This window comes from Hypanus sabinus, chromosome 13, assembly GCF_030144855.1.
Source record: "Hypanus sabinus isolate sHypSab1 chromosome 13, sHypSab1.hap1, whole genome shotgun sequence".
Lineage (NCBI taxonomy): Eukaryota > Metazoa > Chordata > Chondrichthyes > Myliobatiformes > Dasyatidae > Hypanus > Hypanus sabinus.
The window spans coordinates 84,472,891-84,497,305 of record NC_082718.1 but is presented as its reverse complement, the minus strand read 5'-3'; the positions used below and the strand labels follow the sequence as shown (position 1 = coordinate 84,497,305).

Here is a 24,415-nt window from a genome sequence, read left to right as displayed (position 1 = left end):
CATTCTTTGGGTCATTTCTCTGTTTCACGGATACACGAATTTTGGGTTGTATACTGTATACATTCTCTGATATTAAATTGAACCATTGGGCTTAAGGTGAACATAGAAGAAAGTGAATTCCAACATTTTTCTCCTATTCCCTATTTTGAGAAAGCATTGATTTATGGAGTGTTCAGCTAGCAGATATTCATCTGACAGTGAGCAGCCTGATGCCAGTTAAAGGCAGACCATCATAATAAGCTTGATACTATTCTTCCTGAATGTATATGTACTGGATAGAGGGATAAAGATAATTAATAGGAATCCTAAGTCACATGTTCCTTCGAAAGTCCTGTAAACTACCTTTAGTTTCAGGACTGATAAAGGGTCTCAGGCTGTTTATTCCTCTCCATAGATGCTGACTGAGCAGCTGAGTTCCTCCAGCTTTTTCTGCACGTTGCTTTAAATCATCTTCATCATCATTATGTGACGTGTCGTATGATGTGGGCGGTCATGGTCTCCATGATCATAATTGTTCTAGGCAATTTTTTTCTACAGAATTGGTTTGCCATTGCTTTCTTCCGGGCAGTGTCTTCACAAGATGGGTAACCCCTGCCATTATCAATACCCTTCAAAGATTGTCTGCCTGTGTCAGTGGTCGCATAACCAGGACTTGTGATGTGCACTGGCTGCATATATGACTATCCACCACCTGCTCCCATGGGTGCACGTGACCCTGATTGGGGGCAGGAGGTGTGGGGTCTAATCAGGTGATACACCTTGCCCAAGGGTGACCTTCAGGCTAGCAGAGCACCTTACACCTCCTTTGGTAAAGACATATCTCCACCCCATCACCCAGCTGGTTTAATTAGATTGTGTGTTTTTTTTTTGCTTCAGTGATGAGTCCCTTCTTTATGTTAACAGGTGTGACTTAAAATGCCAAAACGGTACCTATGGGGAAAACTGCGACTCAGTGTGCACAGATTGCTTCAACGGGACCTGTCACTTTGAAACAGGAGAGTGCGTCTGCCACAAAGGTTTCCATGGCCTTTCGTAAGTACTGGAGAGCACGTGATAATGATGTTTCTGTGATGTGTCATCAGACAATGTGTAAACATGTGGTCCACAAGTATTTATAAACATTCAAAACATTGGCATTCCTTTATGAGACAGCTGCACGGAAATGCTCAATTCAGATTTAATCCAAGTTTTACATAAGTGAACATTAGTACTTCAGTTCCCAGGACTTACATGATGTAAGTTAATTAATGCTCCTGGTTTTTGGAAGAAAAAGACTCTATCTACTTCTGGATCTAACTTGTTTTTTTATTAATTATATGAAATGGAAATCTAGAATGTTCTGTGGGCATTAAAAAAGGGGGAAGAGGAATATATAGCGAAACTGGGCCTGAAAGGACAAAAGTAGGAACTTGAATATCAAGTGATTGGGATCTGTCTGTCTTGAAGGACAATAGGTGATGGTGATGATCATCATCATCACAAGCCTGGGTGGAAGGTATGGAGATCCTGAGATGCCCAGTGGTCAAGATCCCCCTCTCGGCCTCACTAGTGGAGTCCAAAGGAAAGCTTATGAAGCAGTATGTTTGGCACCAGCTTGGCTGCAGAGCTGCCAGAAGGATGTTCAACGACGTCCAGCTGCCTTAGGGGTTTCTGTCTAGATTTGCTGTCTGGGTTCACTCCCACAGCCTTTGTCTCTCCCAAGGCTGCTCACAAAGCAGTGGGGCAGTTTACCCATAACTGGGGAAACTGATTCATGAGCACCAGGCATGTCCACACGCCGGTGGGACTGCATGCTACATGTGCAGGGGCCAGACCTCCTCCCCGTCCTCTGTAGTTCAGCCTGAGTCCGAAAGGAGTTCAGTTTCCATGTGTTGTCAGCGAGGAAGCACTACATGAGGCTTGCTGTTGGAGAGGCTGTGTACTGGCAGAGAGAGACTTACATGTTCAACTCTGCTTCTCGCGAGACTGCTAGCTAGCTGTGGAAGCTGAAAGTGAGAGTGACAAGCACTACCCACTACACTGCCACACTAGACACATGACAAAAAACATTTTGATATTAGTGCTGAGTATAATATTAAGGTCATCATGTCACTACCATTGAGGAGGAGGGTGAGGAGACTGAAGATTCACATGCAATGATTCAGCATCACTTTCTTCCCTACACTATCATATTTCTGAACAGTCCATCAAGATCACCTCACTATTCCTTTCATTGCTCTACTTATTTATTTCATAATTTTTAACAAACTGCCCTCTGCTACAAAACAGCACATTGTGTGTCTTGTAAGACAGTAACAATAAACTGATTCTGATTTTGCTTAGGATCAAGTGTAGACATTGCCCATCAGAAGGAGGACATTCCTGGTTCAGATGTTTTATGACCTGACAAGGGATATCTGTACAGAAATTAGGCAACAGCTTGGGAAAGGACTTAGTAAGTTCTCGTACAAACCTATAGCTGTGCTTCCTGCAAAGGAGGGAAGAAAATCACCAGGGCTTTAAATATCAGCCTTCTCTTGACTCTGTGACCTCTGCCCATGTTTGTCCCAGAAGCTCGCGGGCAGGAAATGATCAGCAGCTACTTCCTCCAGTTTTTCAGGCAGGGGCTCCAAATTAATCCTACAGTATGATGGAATGCTGGCTATCATTCAATGAGTGTGTCTGGCAGCCAGTGAAACAGATTGTCATTTACTACAGGAACATAGCACATCCACGCACAACCCCAGGAAAAAGTCACTGTTCACTTGGTCTATTAATTGAGCAGGCTTTTCCTCTGGCTCTGAAGTGAGACATACTGTACGTCACAGTAGTAACGGATCTGAAGAACAAAGCCACTCTTGCCTGGCGTCATTGCTTTTGCCGTGTAGAAAACAGAAGGATATTCCAAAAGCATATGTGTGAACAAAGTCCCCCAAGCTTGAGAGGAAATTGAACAGCTCTTGGCCATTATCTTGACTTCAAAGCTATTCACTCAGCAGCTATACACACACTTTAAAATTCTCAGCTTAGAGACTGGATCCAAAGTGCACTTCAAAGAAATCTTGCTTTGGTTATACCACTCCAGGTGTTTATTTTCGGACAAAGTAGTGCCCGTCAGGGGATTATCATTAGACACTTCTGTACACCATTCCCCTCAGTATGGCCAATGGCTTCCTAGCACCAGTTGCACACCTGAAGACACTGCAGGACAGACAATGCAAAAATCCCACAGCACACAGGACTGCCACATCAATGGCTGACCATTTATCAGGAGATCTGACTGGGCATAGTACATGTTTGGAACGCAGAGGGAAGGGGGTAAAATCCAATTGTTGGTGATAACATTTTTCAGTGACTGAAGATGAATGCCTGCATTTGCCCTCAAAATTGCTCCTTCTGCTCCTCACCCCCTTTGAACTACCCCAGGTCAGAGGGAGACTCCGTAACCAAGGCAACTATCCATACCCATGGCCACCACCTTATTAAGTACACTGGAAATCCAGCTGAAGATTTGCCAAGTTAGGAATACCTGGACCTTCCTCGAGCTTCCTCCCTTCCAAGACTCAGCTTAGATAGAATCACTCTTTTAATTCCATGGTGTCAGCTTCCCAAGATGAGGGACTGCTCACTAGGCAGAGATAGCTAGCTGGTGATGCCTCAGGAGACTTTGAAAGGTCAGAATACATGCATACCACGTTTTCCTACACAGTGTGGACATCTCACGCTGTTATGCAGAAGACTTAGTGTCCTAATGAGTCCTGACTGACCATTTTGTTCTCCCCACATTCCTATCAACTCTTCACCACCCGACCCAGATTCTATCAATAACTTACACATGTGGGACAGTCTGCAGCAACTGGTTAACCAAGCAACTGAGATGAAAGAGAGCACCAGAGCATCGAGAGGAAATCCACGCGGTCACAGGGGGAATTCTCTGACTCCACACTGACAACAATTTGAAACAGGTTGCTGCAGCTGCACCTCTATATTGTCCTGTTCTGGGCAATTCATTCTCACACTGCTTATAACTGACCTCAGCAACCAGGAGAGTCCGCACAAGTTAAATTAAAACACCAAACTAGGATAAGCACGGAATAGGCCCTTCCAGCCATTTGAGCCGTGCCTCCCAGCAATCCCCCAGTTTAATCCCAGCCTAATTATGGGACAACTTATAACGACCAATTAGCCTACCAACTGTCTTTGGACTGTGAGTGGAAACCAGGGCACCCGGAGGAAATGCACACAGTCATGGGGAGAACGAACAAACTCCTTATAGACAGCAGTGGGAATTGAATACATGCCACTGGTACAGTAAAGCATTGTGCTATCCACGACGCTACCATGCTGCCCAAAGTTATGAAGTTTGCCAAGTTACGAAGTGGCTAGTGCAAAGTCCTGGTGCCAAGAAAAGGCAAGGTCTAAAATGTGATTTGAGCCAGATCTGAAACTGTTCAGAAGGTTGTTGCTGCTGTTTTAACTGCTGGCCCTCAATAAACGCAGAAGAAAATCTTTCACTATTGCAACCAGCAGGCCAGCATCTGGAAATACTTTACTCCCAACCCAGTCATTATGAGCATGTGAACCTGGGGCCCTCCGAGGCTAATGTTATTCAGTGTGGGTAAGTTTTTTTTCTGCTATTCTCAAATATCTGCAAATTTGAGATCTATTCAGCAATCAAATGTAGTCTCCAACGTCACTACAGGGATGGACCAGTCACAATCTAGCACTTTTGGTCTTATAATTTACAATTCAATTTATTTTACAGTGAGAGGTCATGCAGGGTTTCGAAAAGGAGGGGACAGATTTTAAGATCAAGCTTTTGCTTAACCAGTTCCAGTAAGCACAGGCTTCTTGGCTAAATAAGGTTTGGTGCAGGTGAGGGGAAAGGCCGAAGATTTGGACGGCCTCGAGACTGCAGAGAGTAGAAGGAATGCTGGCAGCTAGTAATGCTTTGGAAAAATTAATTACAAAGATATGGATAAAAATTTTACAGCAGATGAGTTGAGGCAGAAGAGGGGAAAAATCTAACTATGTAAGAGAGTCAGAAAAAGTGTTTTTTTAAATATAATTGAGTATGATTTATTAACGACCCCAACTGCCCTGAAATTAATACTCTGAGGGTTGTTAATGATTGATGATGGAAGTCAACAAGGAATAAGTGGCTTCATTGAAGGCATGTATTTGTTGTTTATTTTGATGATGTTATCTAATGTTACATCAAAGAGATTATTAAAAAACAAATATATACATAGCTCCTTTCTTCCTTTCCCAACGGATGTTTATTGTGCTTAAGCACCCAATGAGATCTGGCCGCTTATTGATCAGTGCCAGCTCTGTCAAGCATCACAATGCCTCACTTTCCTCAGTCAAATTCACTTCCTCCTCCAACATCACCAATCCAGGCTCCCACCATACTCAGTCAACCAGAAGTATAATTCCCTCTGGCTAGGTTGAGTTGTTCTCCAATCTTAACAATTTACTTGCAAACGTTTCATCATCTTACGAGGGGACATCATCAGTAAGCTGTTAGTTGGGTGTTTTCTGAATGATTGGCCTTTATATACCTATCAAACAGCTGATGGGCCATCATTACGGAAACTTATTTGTGACGTACGGAAACAATTCTGTAAACAGACATGTAGATCAGTCCTATTTATGAGCCAATGCTGGCACAATTCCACAAAGATCATCACACAGCCAACCAGCAAAAAGACTTCCTCCCTACATCACAATTGAGTTTACATAATGACAACCAATCAGCTGATGGATAAGTGTATGTAGGCCAAGAATTCAGTGGACACACCACAATTAACAGTGCATTGACGATATCTCCTCACATGGTGATGAAACCTTTACAAATAAATTGCCGAGATTGGAGAACAAGTTAATCCAACCATCAACCACCTGAGCTACACATTTTCTGAATATTTCCATAAATCCCTCTACTTGACTTATTCGTCCTTGATAGGTTTGAAAGCATCACATCGTAGACAAAGGAAAATCAGTTGATGTGTACTTGGATTTTCAGAAGGCCTTTGACAAGGTGCCGCAAATGAGGCTGCTTTACAAGCTCATGGTGATACAGGAAAGATTCCAGCATGGTTAAAGCAGTGGCTGATTGGCAGGAGACAAAGAGTGGGAATAAAGGGAGCATTTTCTGGCTTGCTGCCAGTGAGTAATGGCATTCCACAGGGGTCTGTATTGGGACTGATTCTTTTCATGTTATATGTCAGTGATTTGGATGATGGAATTGATGGCTTTCTTGTAAAGGTTGCAGAAGATATGAAGGTGGAGGGGCTGGTAGTTTTAAAAAAAGTAAAGAGGCTACAGAACAACTTAGGAGATTAGGAGAATGGGCAAGGAAATGGCAGACGGAATACAGTGTCGGGAAGTGTAGGGTCCTACACTTTGGTAGAAGAAATGAAAGGTTGACTATTTTCTAAATAGAGAGAAAATGCAAAAAACTGAGGCGCAAAGGGACTTGAGTCCTTGTGCAGGATTTGCTTAAGGTTTATCTGCAGGTAGTGTGTGGTGAAGAAGGCAATGTTAGCATTCATTTCAAGTGGACTAGAATATAAAGGCAAGAATGTAACGTTGAGACATTATAAAGCACTGCTGGGGCCTCACTTGGAGTATTGTGAGCAGTTTTGGGCCCCTTAGAAAGGATGTGCTGAAATGGAGAGGGTTCAGAGGAAGTTTACAAAAATGATTTCAGGATGGAATGGCTTGTCATCTGAAGAGCGTTTGATAACTCAGGGCCTGTATTGACTGGAATTCAGAAGAATGAGGGGTGACCTCATTGAAACCTATCGAACGGTGAAAGGCTTTGGCAAAGTGGATGTGGAGGGGATGTTTCCTATGGTGGGAGAGTCTAAGACCAGAGGGCACAGTCTGAGAATAGAGGGACGTCCTTTTTGAACAGAGATGAGGAGGAATTTCTTTTGCCAGTGAATCTGTGGAATTCTTTGCCACAGGCATTTATGGAAGTCAAATCTTTATATTTAAGACAGAGGTTGATAGATTTTTGATCAGTCAGGACTGAAGGGATCTGGGGAGAATACAGGAGATTGGGGCTGAAAGGAAGATTGGATCAGCCATGAGGTAATGGCAGAGCAGACTCGATGGGCCAGATGGCCTTATAATGCTCCTATAACTTATAGTTTTATGGTCTTATCATTACTAAGTTTAAATTCATCTGTAAATTAACTCTGCTGTTCTTTCCTTTATGTCACTCTCAGACATCCCACCTCTCCTGGAAGTTCCAGGAGTCTCCCACATATCGATAGTGGCTCCCTGACATCCATAAATTATATACAATATCCCGGAAATTGATTTTTTTTTTGAGAGTGAGCAGGTGGGGGGGAGGGGGGGGGGGGGAGAGAGAGAGAATGAATCCTGATTGGTCTCTCTTTGTGCTAAGTAGACCTATCAGTTTTCTCTGCAGCTGGGCTTTACAGTCGACCTCTCTCTCCCTCTTTCAATGTCCATCAGTTCAGTTTAGTGTCCTGCAGTGGCATGGCAGTGTTCCAAGAAAAGAAAATATGAAACGTACTTCACCCGCTGCCTAATTACCTATTACCACTGCCTAATAGGTGTCAAAAATAATGACAGTTGCTCACTGCACTGTTTGCAACAGTGACTTTTCTATTGCCCATGGTGGGTTAAATGACTGTAACAGACATGTTGAGGTGAGTTTAACAGGTGTCATTCGTTCATTAGCATAGCTAACGTTATTTAAACCAGCTGGCTGGCTGCTAAGGAGCTATGGATGTCCTAGGTGATGAGGCCAAACTCCCTGTAGTCTTGTTTAAAGTTGTAATAGAATATAAAAAGACTCCATGATAATATAATATAATTGTGAATCTGATGTCTTGCAAAATTAGCAAATCCATTGACACAAACTGCTATGAGGTTGGGACTTCTGGCAAAATGCTCAAATCTGCCGAGCAAGCCGCATCACAGTACAAGGAAAGTTTGCAAAAGAAATAGAAAAGCTATTTGCATTAGCATTTAGCTATTAGCTTTGAGACTGCCAATAAAATACTCAACAAGGAATACATATGTATGTATGTAAATAGTTTCAATATGTGATCAAATAAATTGTTGTGTTCTTTCATAATCAAATGTTCTGTATACATACACCCTTGGAGGTTGACTGGGGGGGGGGGGGGGCGAATATGGGGTCATGGACGGTGCTACCTCCCTGTAATGAGTTTTTACAGGGTGGGATGTCTGCACTCTCCCTACTGGTTTTGAATATCTTGTCTCTGCTCATTATCTGTTCTTTTACAGTACTGTGCAAAAGTCTTAGGCGCATATATATATAGCTAGGGTGTCTAAGACTTTTGCACAGAACCATAGTAATTTTATGTATTGCATTGTGCTTTTGCTGCAATAAGAACAAATTTTGTGACATAAGTGAGTAATGAAAAACCTGATTCTGATATGGGTCTCTATTGTGGACCGAGAGTGGGAAGGGGGCAGGGAGAGGGGAAAGAGCGAGAAGCACCAGAGAGACATTCTGTGATGATCAATAAGCCATTTGTATGGAATCAAATGACCTTGCCTGGTTCTCAAGGTTGGACATGTCTGCACTTGCGCCACCCCCATTCCCAGGAATTCCTTCTCTGTCACCTGTTCCACTACACTCCACCCTCGCCGTTCCCAACTTCCTTTGCTCCTACCAGATTTACAAACTCTCTCACAACGCCGCACTGACAACTATGTGTGAGACTCACACAGGATTGTACTATCCATGGATCCATATGCTCGTGACTTTGATCTGGAGTGCTGAAGAACATCGTACATTCCTCTAGAGTCCTCTCCTGCGACATCCATGTGTCCACAATGTCTGTCTGACTCTTTCTGGGAATCCAGACACCCTGTGATTAGGATGAGGCTTGATTTCATGAAGTCAGAGCGGTGATGAGATCTTGAGTGAAGCCTGGAAAAATCCTCCCATTTCATTGTCTTCAGAGTCAGCTCAGTTCCAAAAGTTGAAGAAAACGATATCACTGGAATGAGCTGGGCCTGTAAAACGTGAGAAGCCTGCACTAAACTGTGATCATTAGCATGAAGGTTGCTGTGTGTTTGAAGGCAGCTTCACTGCCACCAGAATATCACCGCAAAGCTTTCAGAATTGCATTTTAGGATTTGGCCACTATTGTAATGGTTTTACATTGGAGAAGATCTCATATTTTGTAATCCATGGGAAGTTTGTGCCATTTTCACTCTTGGATAATGAGTGTACTTGCCCTCCCTGCTTAATTCTATCAATGTAAACCTAATTTATTCATGAAACATTGCCATTGTTCGCTCTGCCCCTATCTTATATGAGTCATTTTCCGTTGTGGTTACTTCATCGAATTTAACAATCCCAATGGCCTTTACTCAGGTGCCATGCGGCTACTATTAAAATGGATTTCCTCACCAACAGACAAGGAAGAACATGCCATCAGCCTGTATATCGCAGCAGCCTCTGGCTGGTCATCACTCTGTAAATATACTGGAGAGTGTTTCTGCTCGTTATGACTCTCTCCTGCAATTCTTCCATCAGATTCCTATAGTGAGCTTCCCACAGCATCAGAGTCACCCTGACCAAAGCCACAAGCCATATCCCTTATCGATTGTGACCACACTGCAATAGATCTCTTCCTCTGCACCTAGAATTTGGCTGACTACACCATTCCTCCTGCTACTTTTCTGTTACTAAGTGATATGGCATTAATTTCCAGTTCCATTGCTATTTTTCTTTAAAAAAAACACAAAGCTTTTTGAGCAGTCTCTTATCTCCTTTCTTCTACATACTCAACTCCAAGAAAGTTTATCCTCAGTTCAGTCGTTTTTTGACTGCATTTTTGCTGGTTACTCAAGAATATTGTTTATGTGCAAGAAGGACACTGACTTAACTTGGTCCATTTCTCTTTCCTATTTGACAGTCTGTTTATCTAAGCCTTGAATGAATTGCAGCTACCTGCCGCCTTACATGTGAAGGCTCAAGTCCAGGAACAATTTATTGACGTAAACACTGACCCATTTGTATTCCACATACTCATCTATGAAGATGCTTAGGTTTACTGTCTCTACCTCTCTTCCATACCAGAGGCAGTCCACTACTGACAATAATTTGTTGGCTCCAAATTCTTTGCTAAACATTTATGTATGTATGTATTTATTTATTTATAAGGTACAGCGTGGAATAGGCCCTTCCGGTCCTTTGAGCCTTGCAATCCCCTGATTGAGTCCTAGCCTGATCATGGGACAATTTACAAAGCCCAATTAACCTACCAACTGGTATGCCTTTGAATTGTGGGAGGAAACCAAAGCATGCAGAGGAAACCCACGTGGTCACAGAGCAAGGGTACTAACTCCTTATAGGCAGTGGCAGGAATTGAAGCTGGGTCACCTGTACTGTAAAGCACCACGCTGCCATGCCACCCGATGTTCTTTGCTGAACTTCTAACCTATTTTCATCATAAGCTTCAATTTAAACTATTAATCTGTCAAGTATATTCTGTGGTGTTGTAAAACTTGGTATTCCACCAAGTCATCTGCGCCCTGCCATCTCAAGTTAACAGTGCATTGATAAATGTCCACATCATCACTTGTGGTCGCTCCCCTTTCACTGGTAAATATCTGTGCAGTCCCTCGGGATCTTTTCATTGTTCTTCTGCTTGAATGTAACTTATAGCTGTTAGACAGCAGCTAATAGTTAATACACTCTGGCAAGAATAAACAAAATGAGAAGTCAAAACATTTGAAACTGCATGCTTTTCCACATCAGCATATTTCCAGAATTCTCAAAGTACTTCCTACACAGTGGAAAAACGGGGAAAAAAATCTGCAAAAGCTGGAAATCAGAAACAAAACAGTAAGTGCTTGCATATCTTGATCAGTCAGATAGTGTGAAAAACTCAAGGATTCCCAAGGGAAGGCCTCTTGTTCCTCTTGCTAGATTTTGCTTGTCTATGATTCCTGTCCCACAAGACCATAGTGACTCTTAACAGACTAATGATATGGAACATTCAACTAATGTCTGGCGTTGAGGATACAAGTAGCCCAAAAGGAGGGTTCTCAATGTAACTGCAACAGACAACCAACAGCACTCTTCAGTGCAAAAATTTATTCGTAAATGATAAGGGAGATTACATTTTCAAATGTTGAAGGTAATTTTGGGCTAGGATATTAAGAGCTCTGGATGACAAATTGGAGTTAGGCTATACATTAGCCAGGATCTGTTTGAACATAGACAGGGTCCAGTGGTTCAGTGGTTCAGAGAATGTATACAGAATACTGTCTGAATTTCTTCCTCTTCACAGACATCCATGAAACAGAAGAAAAAATCCCCAAAGACTGAAAGACAGAAAATCACTGACCCCAAAACCCCCAACCCCTCCCACACAGAAGAAGCAGCAAAAGAATCAATCCTCCCCCCACCTGCTTCAGCAAAAGCATCACCCCCCCCACACACACACACACAACATGGAAGCAACAGCAAAGCTCCCAGAGACCATGATCTTGAGTCTATCAAAAGCTACAGTCCATCCCAGCACCTTTGACAACATCTCACATTCTCTCCCTCTCACTAGTGAGGGAGAAAGAGGTATCGTTCCTGCCACAGTGAGAGGGAGTCAACAGTTCACTGGTTCGATGTTACAGTGTGCACCGTCACTTATTTAGACAGCTGCATTCACAGCAAATGATTTCTAATTATTTATATGTTTCCCTACTCTTTTTGTCTCTCTTTGGATGCTGACTAACCTGCCATGTATTAGAGTACTTTCTCTTTTGCATTAAATTACAAGTTGATCTTTTTTTAATGGAGTCTATTGGATTTCTTTGATATGTGGTTGCCTGTAAGGAGACAAATCTCAAGGTTGTATATGGTTTACTTCCTTTGATAATAATTGTGCTTTGAACTTTGGTTCATCTCTTTCTGGGGTGGTTGAATGAAGAGCAAAGTTTATTTAAGAGACTGGGCAATTTTTTACTGCTTTTTAAAAATAGCCTTAGGTTTCCTTAACATTCAGTGTACAAAGACAGATCAGAACTCAGTTTCATGAAGAATGAAGTTTTTATCATTGTACTACTCTGGAGAAGAAGATAATGCACATAAGGCAATGGTACCTTTAAAGTGGATTTAAATCCACAGCTTCCTAATTTATAGCCTATCTGACACCTAGATCTAACATACTAACATCTTCTGTAACAACATTAGACAGGTTATAAACTGAAGAGATTTTGCAGATGTTGGAAATTCAAAACAACATTCACAAATTGCTGGAGGAATTCAGCAGGTCAGGCAGCATACAGATTAGATGCTCAGCATGAGGTCAAAACCAGGAATGGAATGGGTGCAATGGAGCTAGTACCAATCACGTTTTCTTTCCTAATGTATTCTTGTGAACACTGATAAATTGAAGCTCTACGGAGTGGGATGGGAGTGTAGTGGTTAGCAAGACACTTGACAGTACTGCCAACTGGGGTTCAATTCCCACTGCTGCCTGTGAGGAGGTCATACATTCTCCCCATGACAGTGTGGGTTTCCTCCAAGTGTCTACTTACCTCCCACAGTCCAAAAACTTACCAGTTGGTAGGGTAATTGGTTATTATAAATTGTCCCGTGATTAGCTTACGGTTAAAGCGGGGGTTACCAGGTGGCACACTCGAAGGCTAGAAGGGCCTAGTATACGCATTATCTCAATAAAGAAAATATACTTAAATAAATAGTGTCTTCCTCTTTTCCATTGTATGCATGATTGTTTACATATTGTTTCTACGTATGGAAACCGGTTGCCTTTTCCAGTAATGATTCCTGCCATAGAGACGTATTGGAACATTGCAACACCAGGTTATCCACTGGTTCCTTTCCTGTTTCCACGAGTCCACGCAGGTTCTTTGTTCACATTTTTCATTCCTTCCCCCCCCCCCCCCCCCGTCGACTGGCTCCATTTACTCATCATTACCCCCCCTCCCCCCATCTGGCTCTACCTATCATCCACTGGCTTCTGTCTCACTCTGTATACTGGCCCTCTTCCTCAATCCCCCTCCCCCTCATTTTTGCCTCCACAAATGCTGCCTGACATGTTGAGTTATTCCTGTTAAGTCATGAATGGTTCCACTCCAGACTCGATTGTGTATTTAACTTGAGTTTACTAAGTCCACGAGCCAGTGGAACACTGGCGTTTCGCAGTAATTTATGGTTAAACATTACTAACTATGCTGCCAGCTGGGTAAATATGTACGTACTTAGTGAATGATTTGGCCAGTGTACGTTCTAAGCCTCATGGCAATGGAGCACCAGTTTGGATTGTCCAATTTTCCCAGAAATCAGAATTATTCTGTGTATGTCCAAACTGTGATCATCATGTGCTTCGTTGACCATTAATGAGTAACATATGTTCATATGTTGATCTATGGCCACCTCTTGTGCCACAATGGGGCCCCCCTCAGTGTGGAGGAGCAACAGCTTATGTTTTGTCTGGGCAGCCTCCAACCTGATGGCATGAGCATCAATTTCTCCTTCCAGTAAAAAAATCCCCACCACTCCCCCTTCTTCTATTCCACACTGGCCTCTTACCTATTCCTATCTGCCTATCACCTCCCCCTGGGTCCCGTCCTCCTTCCTTTTCTCCTTTGGTTCAATCTTCTTTCCTATCAGATTCCTTCTTCTCCAGAACTTTACTTTGCCTACCCACCTGGCTTCTCCTATCATCATCTAGCTATCCTCCTTCCCCTCCCCCCAACATTTTTATTCTAGCATCTTCCCCCTTCCTTTTCAGTCCTGAAGAAGGGTCTCAGCTTGAAACTTCAATTGTTTGTTCATTTTTATGGATGCTGCCTGACCTGCTGAGTTCCTCCAGCAATTTGTGTGTGTTGCTTTGGATTTCCAGCCTCTGCAGAATTTCTGTGTGTATATATTGAGCCTTAAGTTCTGATGATTACCATTTACTGGACAATGGTGCCATCTCCCAGCTGGAGGTATGTGAACTTTTATGATAAATGTGTGTCATTGTTTCTTCAAGAAATGCTCGGCAGTCTGGTAAAACTCACTCATTACAGTGTGAACCTCATTTGTTTCCCTCTCTCCCATGCTTTATATTGAAGTAGAGGAGAAACAGGAGCTTGAAGACGCACATCTTCATCATCATCATCATCATCATCATTATTTGCCGTGGGCAATCATGGTCCTCCGTCTGTCCATGACTAGGATTGTCCTTGCCAAATTTTTCTATAGAAGAGGTTTTCCGTTGCCTTCTTCTGGGCAGTGTCTTTGCAAGACCAGTTACCCCAGCCATTATCAATACTCTTCAAAGATTGTCTGCCTAGCATCAGTGGTCATATGACCAGGACTTGTGATACGTAACAGCTGCTGATTCAATCATTCACTGCCTTCTCCCACGGGCGGCTAAGCAGGTGCTACACCTTGCCCAAGGATGACCTGCAGGCTAGGTGGGAAGGAGCACCTTTGGTGGAGATGTATCTCCATCCCTGAAGACCTACACTCAGTGTTTTAAAAACAGCTTCTTCCCCTCTGTAATCAGATTTCTGAATGGTCCATGAACCCATGAAATTACTTACTTGCTGCCTGTTACGCCACGGGCATTTAGGGCAACAACGAAGGTCCTACATCTCTATCACACAAATATAGCATTCTTCATTGCTGTTTCCGTAACAATATTTTTTTTGACCAGTCAGGGTTGTTAGCCCTGAACTGAAACCCCAAACCTGGAGGACCAGTGGACCACTCTTAGCCTGGCCTCAACCCTTTAATCTGCTTGGCATGAGTGACCCTCGAAGAGTCCAAAACAGAAGGCCCTGACTCCAGCCAAACCATTGACACACCCAAGCCTGCAAACTCTACGGTAAGGTTAGAAACATAAAAAAAACTTACAGCACAATACAGGCCCTTCAGCCCACAAAGCTGTGCCGAACATCTCCTCACCTTAGAAATTACCTAGGGTTACCCATAGCTCTCTATTTTTCCAAGATCCAGGTACATATCCAGGAGTCTCTTAAAAGACCCTCTTGTATCCGCCTCCACCACCGTCGCCGGCAGCCCATTCCACGCATTCACCACTTTCTGCACAAAAAACTTACCCCTGACATATCCTCTGTACCTGCTTCCAAGCACCTTAAAACTGTGCCCTCTCATGCTAGCCATTTCAGCCCTGGGAAAAAGCCTCTGACTATCCACATGATCAATGCCTCATCATCTTATACAACTCTATCAGGTCACCTCTCACCCTCCGTCACTCCAAGGAAAACGGCCAAGTTCGCTCAACCTATTCTCATAAGGCATAATCCCCAATCCAGGCAATGTCCTTGTAAATCTCCCCTGCACCCTTTCTATGGTTTCCACATCCTTCCTGTGGTGAGGTGACCAGTACTGAGTTCAGTACTCCAAGTGGGGTCTAACCAGGGTCCTATATAGCTGCAACATTACCTCTCAGCTCTTAAACTCAATCCCACAATTGATGAAGGCCAATGCACTGTATGCCTTCTTAACCATACAGTCAACCTGTGTAGCAGCTTTGAGTGTCCTATGGACTCAGACCCCAAGATCCCTCTGATCCTCCACACTGCCAAGAGTCTTACCATTAATACTATATTCTACCATCATATTTTGCCTACCAAAATGAACCACCTCACATTTATCTGGGTTGAACTCCATCTGCCACTTCTCAGCCCGGTTTGCATCCTATCGATGCCCTGCTGTAAACTCCGACAGCCCTCCACACTGTCCACAACACCCCCAACCTTTGTGTCTTCAGAAATTTAGTAACCCATCCCTGCACTTCCTCATCCAGGTCATTTATAAAAATCACAAAGGTTGTGGTCCTCTTGGAGGGAACCCATGAAAACTACTTTAATATTCTCATCTTCGGTATTATGTATTTATTGTCGTTTACGTAAAGTAATTTTTTGTGTCTTGCTCTTTACTGCTGCTGCAGATCAACAAACTTCATGTATCAGTGATATTAAACCTGATTCTGATTCTAATTGGTGTTGAATAATAAAATGCCTTTGTGCATCCTCTACCCATCTATGATGAACCAATGGTTTGAGTGGAATTTTGTTTACTGGTGATCTGTAGTTGATACTCCTCTGTATCTGCCCCATGAATGGATCTACCTGTGCATTTGACAGATGTTGATGAAGTGCTGAAGTGTCATTTCAGATTATGGGTTGAAGTCCTTGAGTAAAATTGAACCCATGACCTCCTGACCCCTAGGTGAGAGTGCAATCAGTGAGGAAAGCTGACACTTGACCTTACTGTCAGAAACGCAGCCCTGCGTCTGATAGTTGAGACATTTTCCCTTATCAATCAGTTCAGGGCTGAGTTCAATGCTGCAATTCTGCAGTATTTCATGTGGTTTCACTTAAATGAAGGAGCCACGAGCAGCTTTGTTAAAGACGGCTCTGTATCAGACTGTTAGGTACGTTAGAATGTACTGGAGCGTTGGCTTACTGTGCTAGCAGATCGTTCCAGTCTGCGTCTCTGGGGCCAGGGTTGGGGGGGGGGGCGTGGGTGATGGGGGAGGGGGCGAACATGGGTTGGCGGTGGGGTTATTGGGGGCAGGGAAAATGCTGTGCTCATGTGTCTAATTTAGCTTTGGCATGCAAGAGCTGTCTGAGTCTTCAAAGAGATTTTGAACGGATGTTGCACTAAACAGTCCAGCTGGAATATTGCCTGCATCTGGCCACTTCCTGAACTGCTCCACATTCTGAATTGCGATTTAAAAAAAACATTCTCTTTTTTTATGGGGGATGAGAGGGGAGGATGTGGAGAAGTTGTGGAGGGGGAGCAAGGGGGCAGTATTGAAAGCATTGTATTTTTTTCGCTCAGCGACTAAAATTCGGATTCCTTAACTCTTGTGGTCAAGGGCCAGATATACAGAGATTTCCAAAATGCAAAATGGAACATTTTCTAAACTCCAGAGGAAAAAAAAGGCTCATGACAGGAATCTGTTTTGACATTAACATAAATGGTTCTGCTGTTTAATGCTACTTGTGCCTACAGCCTCCCTGCCTCCCTGCCTCCCTCTCCCCTTCAGCATTCCTTGGCTTCTGAGGGAATTCTGCTTCCAGCTGGATAAACGGAATAATTCCACTGAAGCCTTTCATGAAACAATTGGCTGCAAAAATTGACTGTGATGTTTCTGTAGTGGGCAGCTGCTGTTGGATGCAGCTTGGGGTTGAGCAATCTGGATTATTTTTAGCAGGTACCTAACCCTTCATGTGCTCTAGTGCCCTAAAACATCATAGGGTGCTTGTGCTGGGATCTTTTAGGGGAGTTGGGAGGGGAGTGGGAGGGAGCAGATGGAGGTGGGTTACCAGAAGCATGGAGTGGTGACATGTTGTGGCTAGACTGAAACTCAAGAAATAATCTGCTCTTTGTGACAAGTTCCATCATCAATGATCTCCAGTTCCAGGCCTCGCCAGTTTCTCTCTGCTACCATTGGTAGAGAAGCCTGAAGTCTCACGCCACCAGGTTCAAGAACACCCAGCATTACCTTAAAGTTTAAAGTTCAGAGTTCAAAGTAAAATTTATTTTCAGAGTACATACATGTCACCACATACAACCCTGAGATTCTTTTGCTGCGGGCATACTTAGCAAATCAATAGAACAGTAACTGTAAACAGGATCTATAAACTGTAAACATCAGGGTCTGTAAACTGTAAACAAACTGTGCAAACGTAGGTAATAAATAAATAGCAATCAATATCAAGCATGAAATAACAAGATAAAAGAGTCCTAAAATGAGTGTTCCTATCCCCTTTTGATCAAGAGCATGATGGTTGAGGGGTAGTAACTGTTCTTGAACCTGCTGGGACGAGTCCTGTGGCATGTGCACTTTTTACCTGATGGCAGCAGTGAGAAGAGAGCATGGTCTGGGTGGTGGTGAGGATCTTTGATGGTGGATGCTGCTACAGTTTAGAAACACTATGACCGCTTTGATCACCTTGTACTAAAATGGATGTTTTTGTTTAATTTATGTTCTTGTCTTGAGAATGTGTCTTACATGATGTTTTGTGTTTGTAACGTTGCTGCGATTATGTATTTCATTACATCTGTGTGTATGTGTTATGTATAACTACCTCCTCCCTGCCTCAGTCTCTCCTTCAGCATTTCTTGGCTTCTGGGGGCAGCTAAAGACGGCACCAGAGGGCAACTTCTTTGAGTTCATCTACATCCTCAGCAATCTAGAGGTTGCTGTCCCTCTGTCTCTCTTGATGGTGAGAGAGAGTTTGTTGCCAATTCTCGAATCGGGGGAACTCGAAATTAAGATGATGCTGCGGGCTGTAACAGCGAACCCGTGAGCTGTTAGCCTCCCCGCTGGCTGTGGAAGGAGTGATACTCCCTTGCTAGTGAGCGAGTCAGCCTATGGGATGTCGAGCTGTTGGGGTGACTGTGGTTTTTGATTGACTCTCGATCATGGCCTCTTTAGGGCCTTTGCTATTGCCTGCATGGTGGGTGGTGGGGGGAGGGGAGCTGATGTTTTCTGCTGGAACAAGTGCTGGGAGCGGGGAGAGCTGATGCTTTATTGCTGCTTGTGCGTGCGAGGGGGGCTTTGTGGTTCTAATGTTTCTCTGTCATTCATCCTTTGGGGATTTTCTTCCGTTTTGTGGATGTCTGTGAAGAGGAAGAATTTCAGGTTGTATGCTGTACACGTTCTTTGATACTAAGTTGAACCATTGAACCTTATGAGCTTGTGCATAAAACAATAGAATCTGAATCAGGTGTATTGTCACGATCTTATGATGTGAAATCTGTTGTTTTATGGCAACTGCACCACGCAAGAACATAAAGTTATGATAAATTACCAAATAAATTAATGGTACAAAAAGTGAATGATGAGGTAATGTTTATGGACTGTTCAGGAATCAACTTGAATGTGTTCAACAATGAACTTAACTTGTCTTCGAACTAAGTTTGCTGTTTGCACTCTGGTTGAATGCCCAGTTTGCTACGGTTTTTCATTGATTCTATAATGATTGTTACTCTATTATGGATTTATTGAGTATGCTCCCAAGAAAATGAGTTGTATTTGGTGACACTTATGTACTTTCAACAATAGATTTACTTTGAACTTTTTGGACTTTTGAACTTTGAATCTGCAATTGAAGCAGAGAGTGATGGAAGTGCTCAGCAGATAAGGCAACATCAGGTTCAGAAGCCTTTGCGAACCATGAAATCTTTGCATATTGGTTAAGAGAATCCTGACCTTGTGTGAGAGTGTAATGTGAACGAGCAGGCTATTTCACTGTATCACATGGCTTGCAGTGTCAAAGTGAACCCAGGGAGTGTGTCAAGTCCTTCATTTGGAGTTTCAGATGTGTCTTGAATGATTGCTATAGACATGGAGTACTGAAACTGTCCAGAGCCCTTAATGTCTTCTCACCGTACTGTAACTGGAGCTCAAAAGGGAACATAAAAATAGAATGGGATTTCTGCCACGGCCCCTCAGGCCTGCCCCATCATTCAAAATGATCATGGCTAACCAACCTCAGGCCATACCTCCTCATCTATACTAGATCCACATAGATTTCAATTCCCTGAACTTCGAATGAAGCCACCAATTGCACTGACAAGGAAAAATGGGCAACAGGCAGAACAAACAAAATGATTCAGGCAGAGGGGTGATGGAGATTCAGTGGACGCAGTTGATCAGTAGGCAGAGCAAGAAGTGGAATGGATGACCTGACAACCTGTTGCTGCTGAGAGGCATTTGCTTGAAGAACTTAACAATTCTCCTGTTTCTCCACCCCTTTACCCCTCCCTTTCCTTTTCCAGATGTAACATGACCTGTCCCTCAGGACTCTATGGAGCCAATTGTGTTCACCCCTGTCCATGCATTGAGGCCAACTGTGACCCAGTTTACGGCACGTGCATTTTGGGTAAGTGTCCCTGAGTTTTAGGAAAAATTATTTATAAATATTAAAGTGAAGTCTTTCCTACAGATGGAAGAAGGAATTGCCGTGTCAGTGAAGCATTTCAGTTATGATCTGATTCGAAGTTGTAATGAAATGTTTGTTTTAAGATGACCCCTGGCTTGGAAGCATTTCAGAGCAAAGGCCTTGCAAGGTTGATTTAAACTCATTGTTGCTGTAACAGTTGAACAGAGTGAGAACATTTTCTTCCTAGGGTAACCAGACCTGGTGTTCAAATACAGAAACACAACGTGTCTAAAGATACGGTCAGTACACTGTTACACAGTGCCTGCACTTCAAGAGACAGTTAACACTGGGTCAGTTATTGTACCCACAATCAGACAGTGCCTGTTCCTCTGGAAACACTAACTCAGTGCCTGTGTTTCAGCAGATAGTACACAATAGCTCAGTGCCTGTACATCAGGGGAGAGCTCATAGACATCCATCCGGCACCACAGATAGGCTATTCCTCCCTGTGGAATACGTGAGCTTTCTCCAGCTTCTCCGGTCTCCTCCAAAGATGTACCGGTTAGGAGGCTCATCAGTCATTGTAAAGTTGCCCTGTGATTAGGTTAGGGCTAAATTGGGGAGCTGCGGGTGGTGTGGCTCAAAGTGCTGAAAGGGCCTATTCTACGCTGTTTGGCTATATAACCAATGCCTGTGTTTAAGGAGGCACCCAGTCATCTAGTGCCTGTTCTTACACGGGCAGTCAGCATATATTCTTTCCTTAGACTCTCAGTACCGTCACATGGTGCTCATGACCCTTGACTAGTCACTCAGCCTACTCAGCCAAGGCAAGCAAAAGACTCCTTTTGGATAAGATCCTACTCAAATTGCCTCCTGAAACACCAATGACTGTACATCCTGACGTAATCTGTGCAAAGTTACTTGGTGCCTGTTCCTGACACACCATTAGTACATAAGCTCACCCCAGATGTGGTCATGGAGGAATTTTGCAGGCCAGGCAGCATCTATGGAAAAGAGTACAGTCAATGTTTCAGGCCGAGACCCTTCCAGAGTCCTGCTGAAGGTTGTCTGCCTGAAACGACGACTGTACTCTTTTCCATAGATGCTGCCTGGCCTGCTGAGTTCCTCCAGCATTTTGTGTGTGTTGCTTGGATTTCCAGCATCTGCAGATTTTCTCATTTGTGACAATATATATGTCTGTGGATATGGTGTGTCAGGGGAATGGATCTGATTGCCTGTACTCTCCTAGCTTGTATACAGACACACACACACACACACACACACACACACACACGCATTCTTCTTTATCGATTGTCCATCGGAATTGATGACGATGCCCACTCCTTTAACAGTGAGATCTTTAATGACTACAGTCCTATCCTGGACCCAGAAGCTCTGTTGCAGGTGGGACGTGTATATGTGGTAGTGGTGGTGGTAGTGATGGCAACCATGGCTGCATTTCTCCTGGCTCTCTTCTGCTGTCTTCTGGTTGTTCTTTCCATCTCCAGAATGTGAACCCCATCCCTACACAGCTGTCGCTATGGTCAGCATTAACATCCTCCAGGTCCTCGGGTCTGATCTTGCACTTCCTTAAAGCATCTGATCCTTACAGAGCTTCTTCATACCTCCAGCTGAGCGTCGACTGTGATGTAGCTGGCCGTATAACACTCTGCGGGGCAGCCGACATGGGGGCATCCTTATCATGTGCCCCAGCCACTGCAGCTGACTCTGGGTGATCATGGCCTCAATACTTCTGCAGTTGGTCTTTGCAAGTATTTCAGTGTGAGGCACCCGCTCACGCCAAGTAATTCCCAGGATGCGCTGAAGGCAGCTTATGTGGAAGCGCTCCAAGGAATTGATGTGATGGCTGTAGGTTACCCAAGCTTCACAGCTATAATGGAGGGTGGTGACACAGACCACTTGGTATACAGCGACCTCTGTGGAGGGACGAAGGCTCCTGTTCTGAAAGACTCTATGCCTATGTCTCTCAAAGGCAGCTGATGACTGTTTAATGCGGCTCTGGATGTCGTTGTCAATGCCGCTATCCTCAGAGAGAATGCTCCCCAGATATTTGAAAGATGGCACTACTGACAGCTTTTCATCACCAACAGTGAAGGCAGGTAGGGTGGGTGGGACACTAGTACTCCACTGGCAAACCACCTCTGTCTTGGTGGTATTGACAGTCAGCCCCATCCTGCTGTACGCTCTCACCGCCACAGCAAGGACAGTCTGAAGATCCTCCGGAGTATGGGCCACAAGAGCACAGTCATCTGCATACTGCAGCTCCAGGACCTGTTCTCTATAGAGTTTGGTGGTTGTCTGGAGCCTCCTGATGTCAAAGAGGTTGCTATCTAATCTGAAGTCCACTGCCACACCTCTGCTGTCCTCAATCTTGTTTCCATGACCATAACTGTCCTTGGCAAATTTTTCTACAGAAGTGGTTTGCCATTGCCTTCTTCTGGGCAGTGTCTTTACAAGACGGGTGACCCCGGCTATTATCAATACCCTTCAGAGATTGTCTGCCTGGTGTCAGTGGCCGCATGACTAGGACTTGTGATATATACCATGTAACTAGGACTTGTGATATATACCATGCAATCAAGTAACCATGATTGCAGGGCGTGGGGATGGGGAGACTAACCAGCTGCTACACCTTTCCCAAGAGTGATCTGCAGGCTAGCAGAGGGAAGGACTGCCTTCCACCTCCTTTGGTAGAGACGTATCTCCACCCTGACATCCATGTACAGGATTTTACAACAGTTACATGATGCAAACATAGGGCATTTGCCTCAGCAATAGGGCCTCCTTCTGTCCAATCAATCAGCACAAGCCTTTGTCTCTGCTGTCTAACCTCCCCTTAATATATGTACATTCTTTATTTCAAATAGTTGGCTCTACATTTTCATCACTCTCTGCATAAAAATATTCATCTGATGTACTATTTAAAATGGAGATGGCTATTCTTTCATAATGGTCCCTCATTATTTCTTCATTGCAAGAGAGGAAACAATTAAAATCTTCAATAATTTTACTGAATTAATTGAATAACAGAGTCACACTGGCACAATAACACCTCCTTTGGCCCACAATGTCCATGGCAAATACTGTCCCCATCTACACTAATCCTATTTATCAAAGTTTGGTCTGCAGCCTTCTGTGCCTCAGGGATTCAAGTGCTTGTTTAGTTACTTTTAAAATATTGTCAGAATATCTTCTTCAACACCCACTCAGGCAATGTGATCCAAATTCAATAACTTACTGAGTTAAAAAATCTTCCCCAGATCCCTTCTACATCTTCTATTACTTAAACTAAATAAACAGCCTTACATGTGCAATTGGACTGTACTCACTGGAATTTAGAAGAATGAGGGGAGATCTCAGATCCAGAGCTGGCTTTCCCACAGAAGGCAAAGAGTGGTTGTAGACGAGTCATATTCTGCATGGAGGTCGGAGACCAGTGGTGTGCCTCAGGGATCTGTTCTGGGACCCCTACTCTCTGTGATTTTTATAAATGACCTTGATGAGGTAGTGGTGGGATGGCTTAGTAAATTTGTTGATGACACAAAGGTTGGAGGTGTTGTGGATAGTGTGGAGGGCTGTCAGAGGTTACAGAGGGACATTGATAGGATGCAAAATTGGGCTGAGAAGTGGCAGATGGATTCAACCCAGGTAAGTGTGAGGTGGTTCATTTTGGTAGGTCAGTTGTGATGGCAGCATATAGTATAAATGGTAGGACTCTTGGCAGTGTGAAGGATCAGAGGGAGTTCAGCATCCAAGTCCATAGGACACACAAAGCTGCTATGCAGTTTGATTCTCTGGTTCAGAAGGCATACAGTGCATTGTGGGATTGAGTTTAAGAGCAGAGAGGTAATGTTACAGCTATATAGGACCTTGGCCAGACCTGACTTGGAGTATTGTGCTCAGTTCTGGTTGCCTCACTATAAGAAGGATGTGGAAACCATAGGAAGGGTGTAGAGGAGATTAACAAGGATGTTGCATGGATTTAGGAACATGCCTTATGAGATTAGGTTGAGTGAACTTGGCCTTTTCTCCTTAGAGCGACGGAGGATGAGAGGTGACCTGATAGAGGTGTATAAGATGATGAGAGGCATTGATCGTGTGGATAGTCAGAGGCTTTTTCCCAGGGCTGAAATGGCTAGCATGAGAGGGCACAGTTTTAAGCTGCTTGGAAGTAGGTACAGAGGAGATGTCAGTGGTAAGTTTTTTTTACTCAGAGAGTGGTGAGTGCATGGAATGGGCTGCCAGTGATGGTGGTGGAGGCAGATACAATAGGGTCTTTTAAGAGACTCCTGGACAGGTATATGGAGCTCTGAAAAATAGAGGGCTATGCGTAATCCAAGGTAATGTCTAAGGTAAGGAAATGTTTGACACAGCTTTGTGGTACGAAGGTCTTGTATTGTGCTGTAGGTTTTCTATGTTCCTATGTTTCTATCTCATTGAAGCCTGTTGAAAGGCCTCAATAGAATGGATGTCGAGAGCATGTTTCCTATGGTGGGGGAGTCTAAGACCAGAG

General features: G+C 43.7%; 1 protein-coding gene across 1 annotated transcript in view; it reads left to right on the top strand.

The window, feature by feature from the left end:
- Positions 1–24,415, top strand: part of scarf2 (scavenger receptor class F, member 2) — a 111,075-nt gene that overhangs the window by 41,484 nt on the left and 45,176 nt on the right. Inside the window, exons 6-7 of the mRNA XM_059988061.1 lie at positions 904–1,032; positions 19,778–19,881. Of these exons, the coding sequence (XP_059844044.1) occupies positions 904–1,032; positions 19,778–19,881 (233 nt within the window). The remainder of the gene's footprint in view (positions 1–903; positions 1,033–19,777; positions 19,882–24,415) is intronic.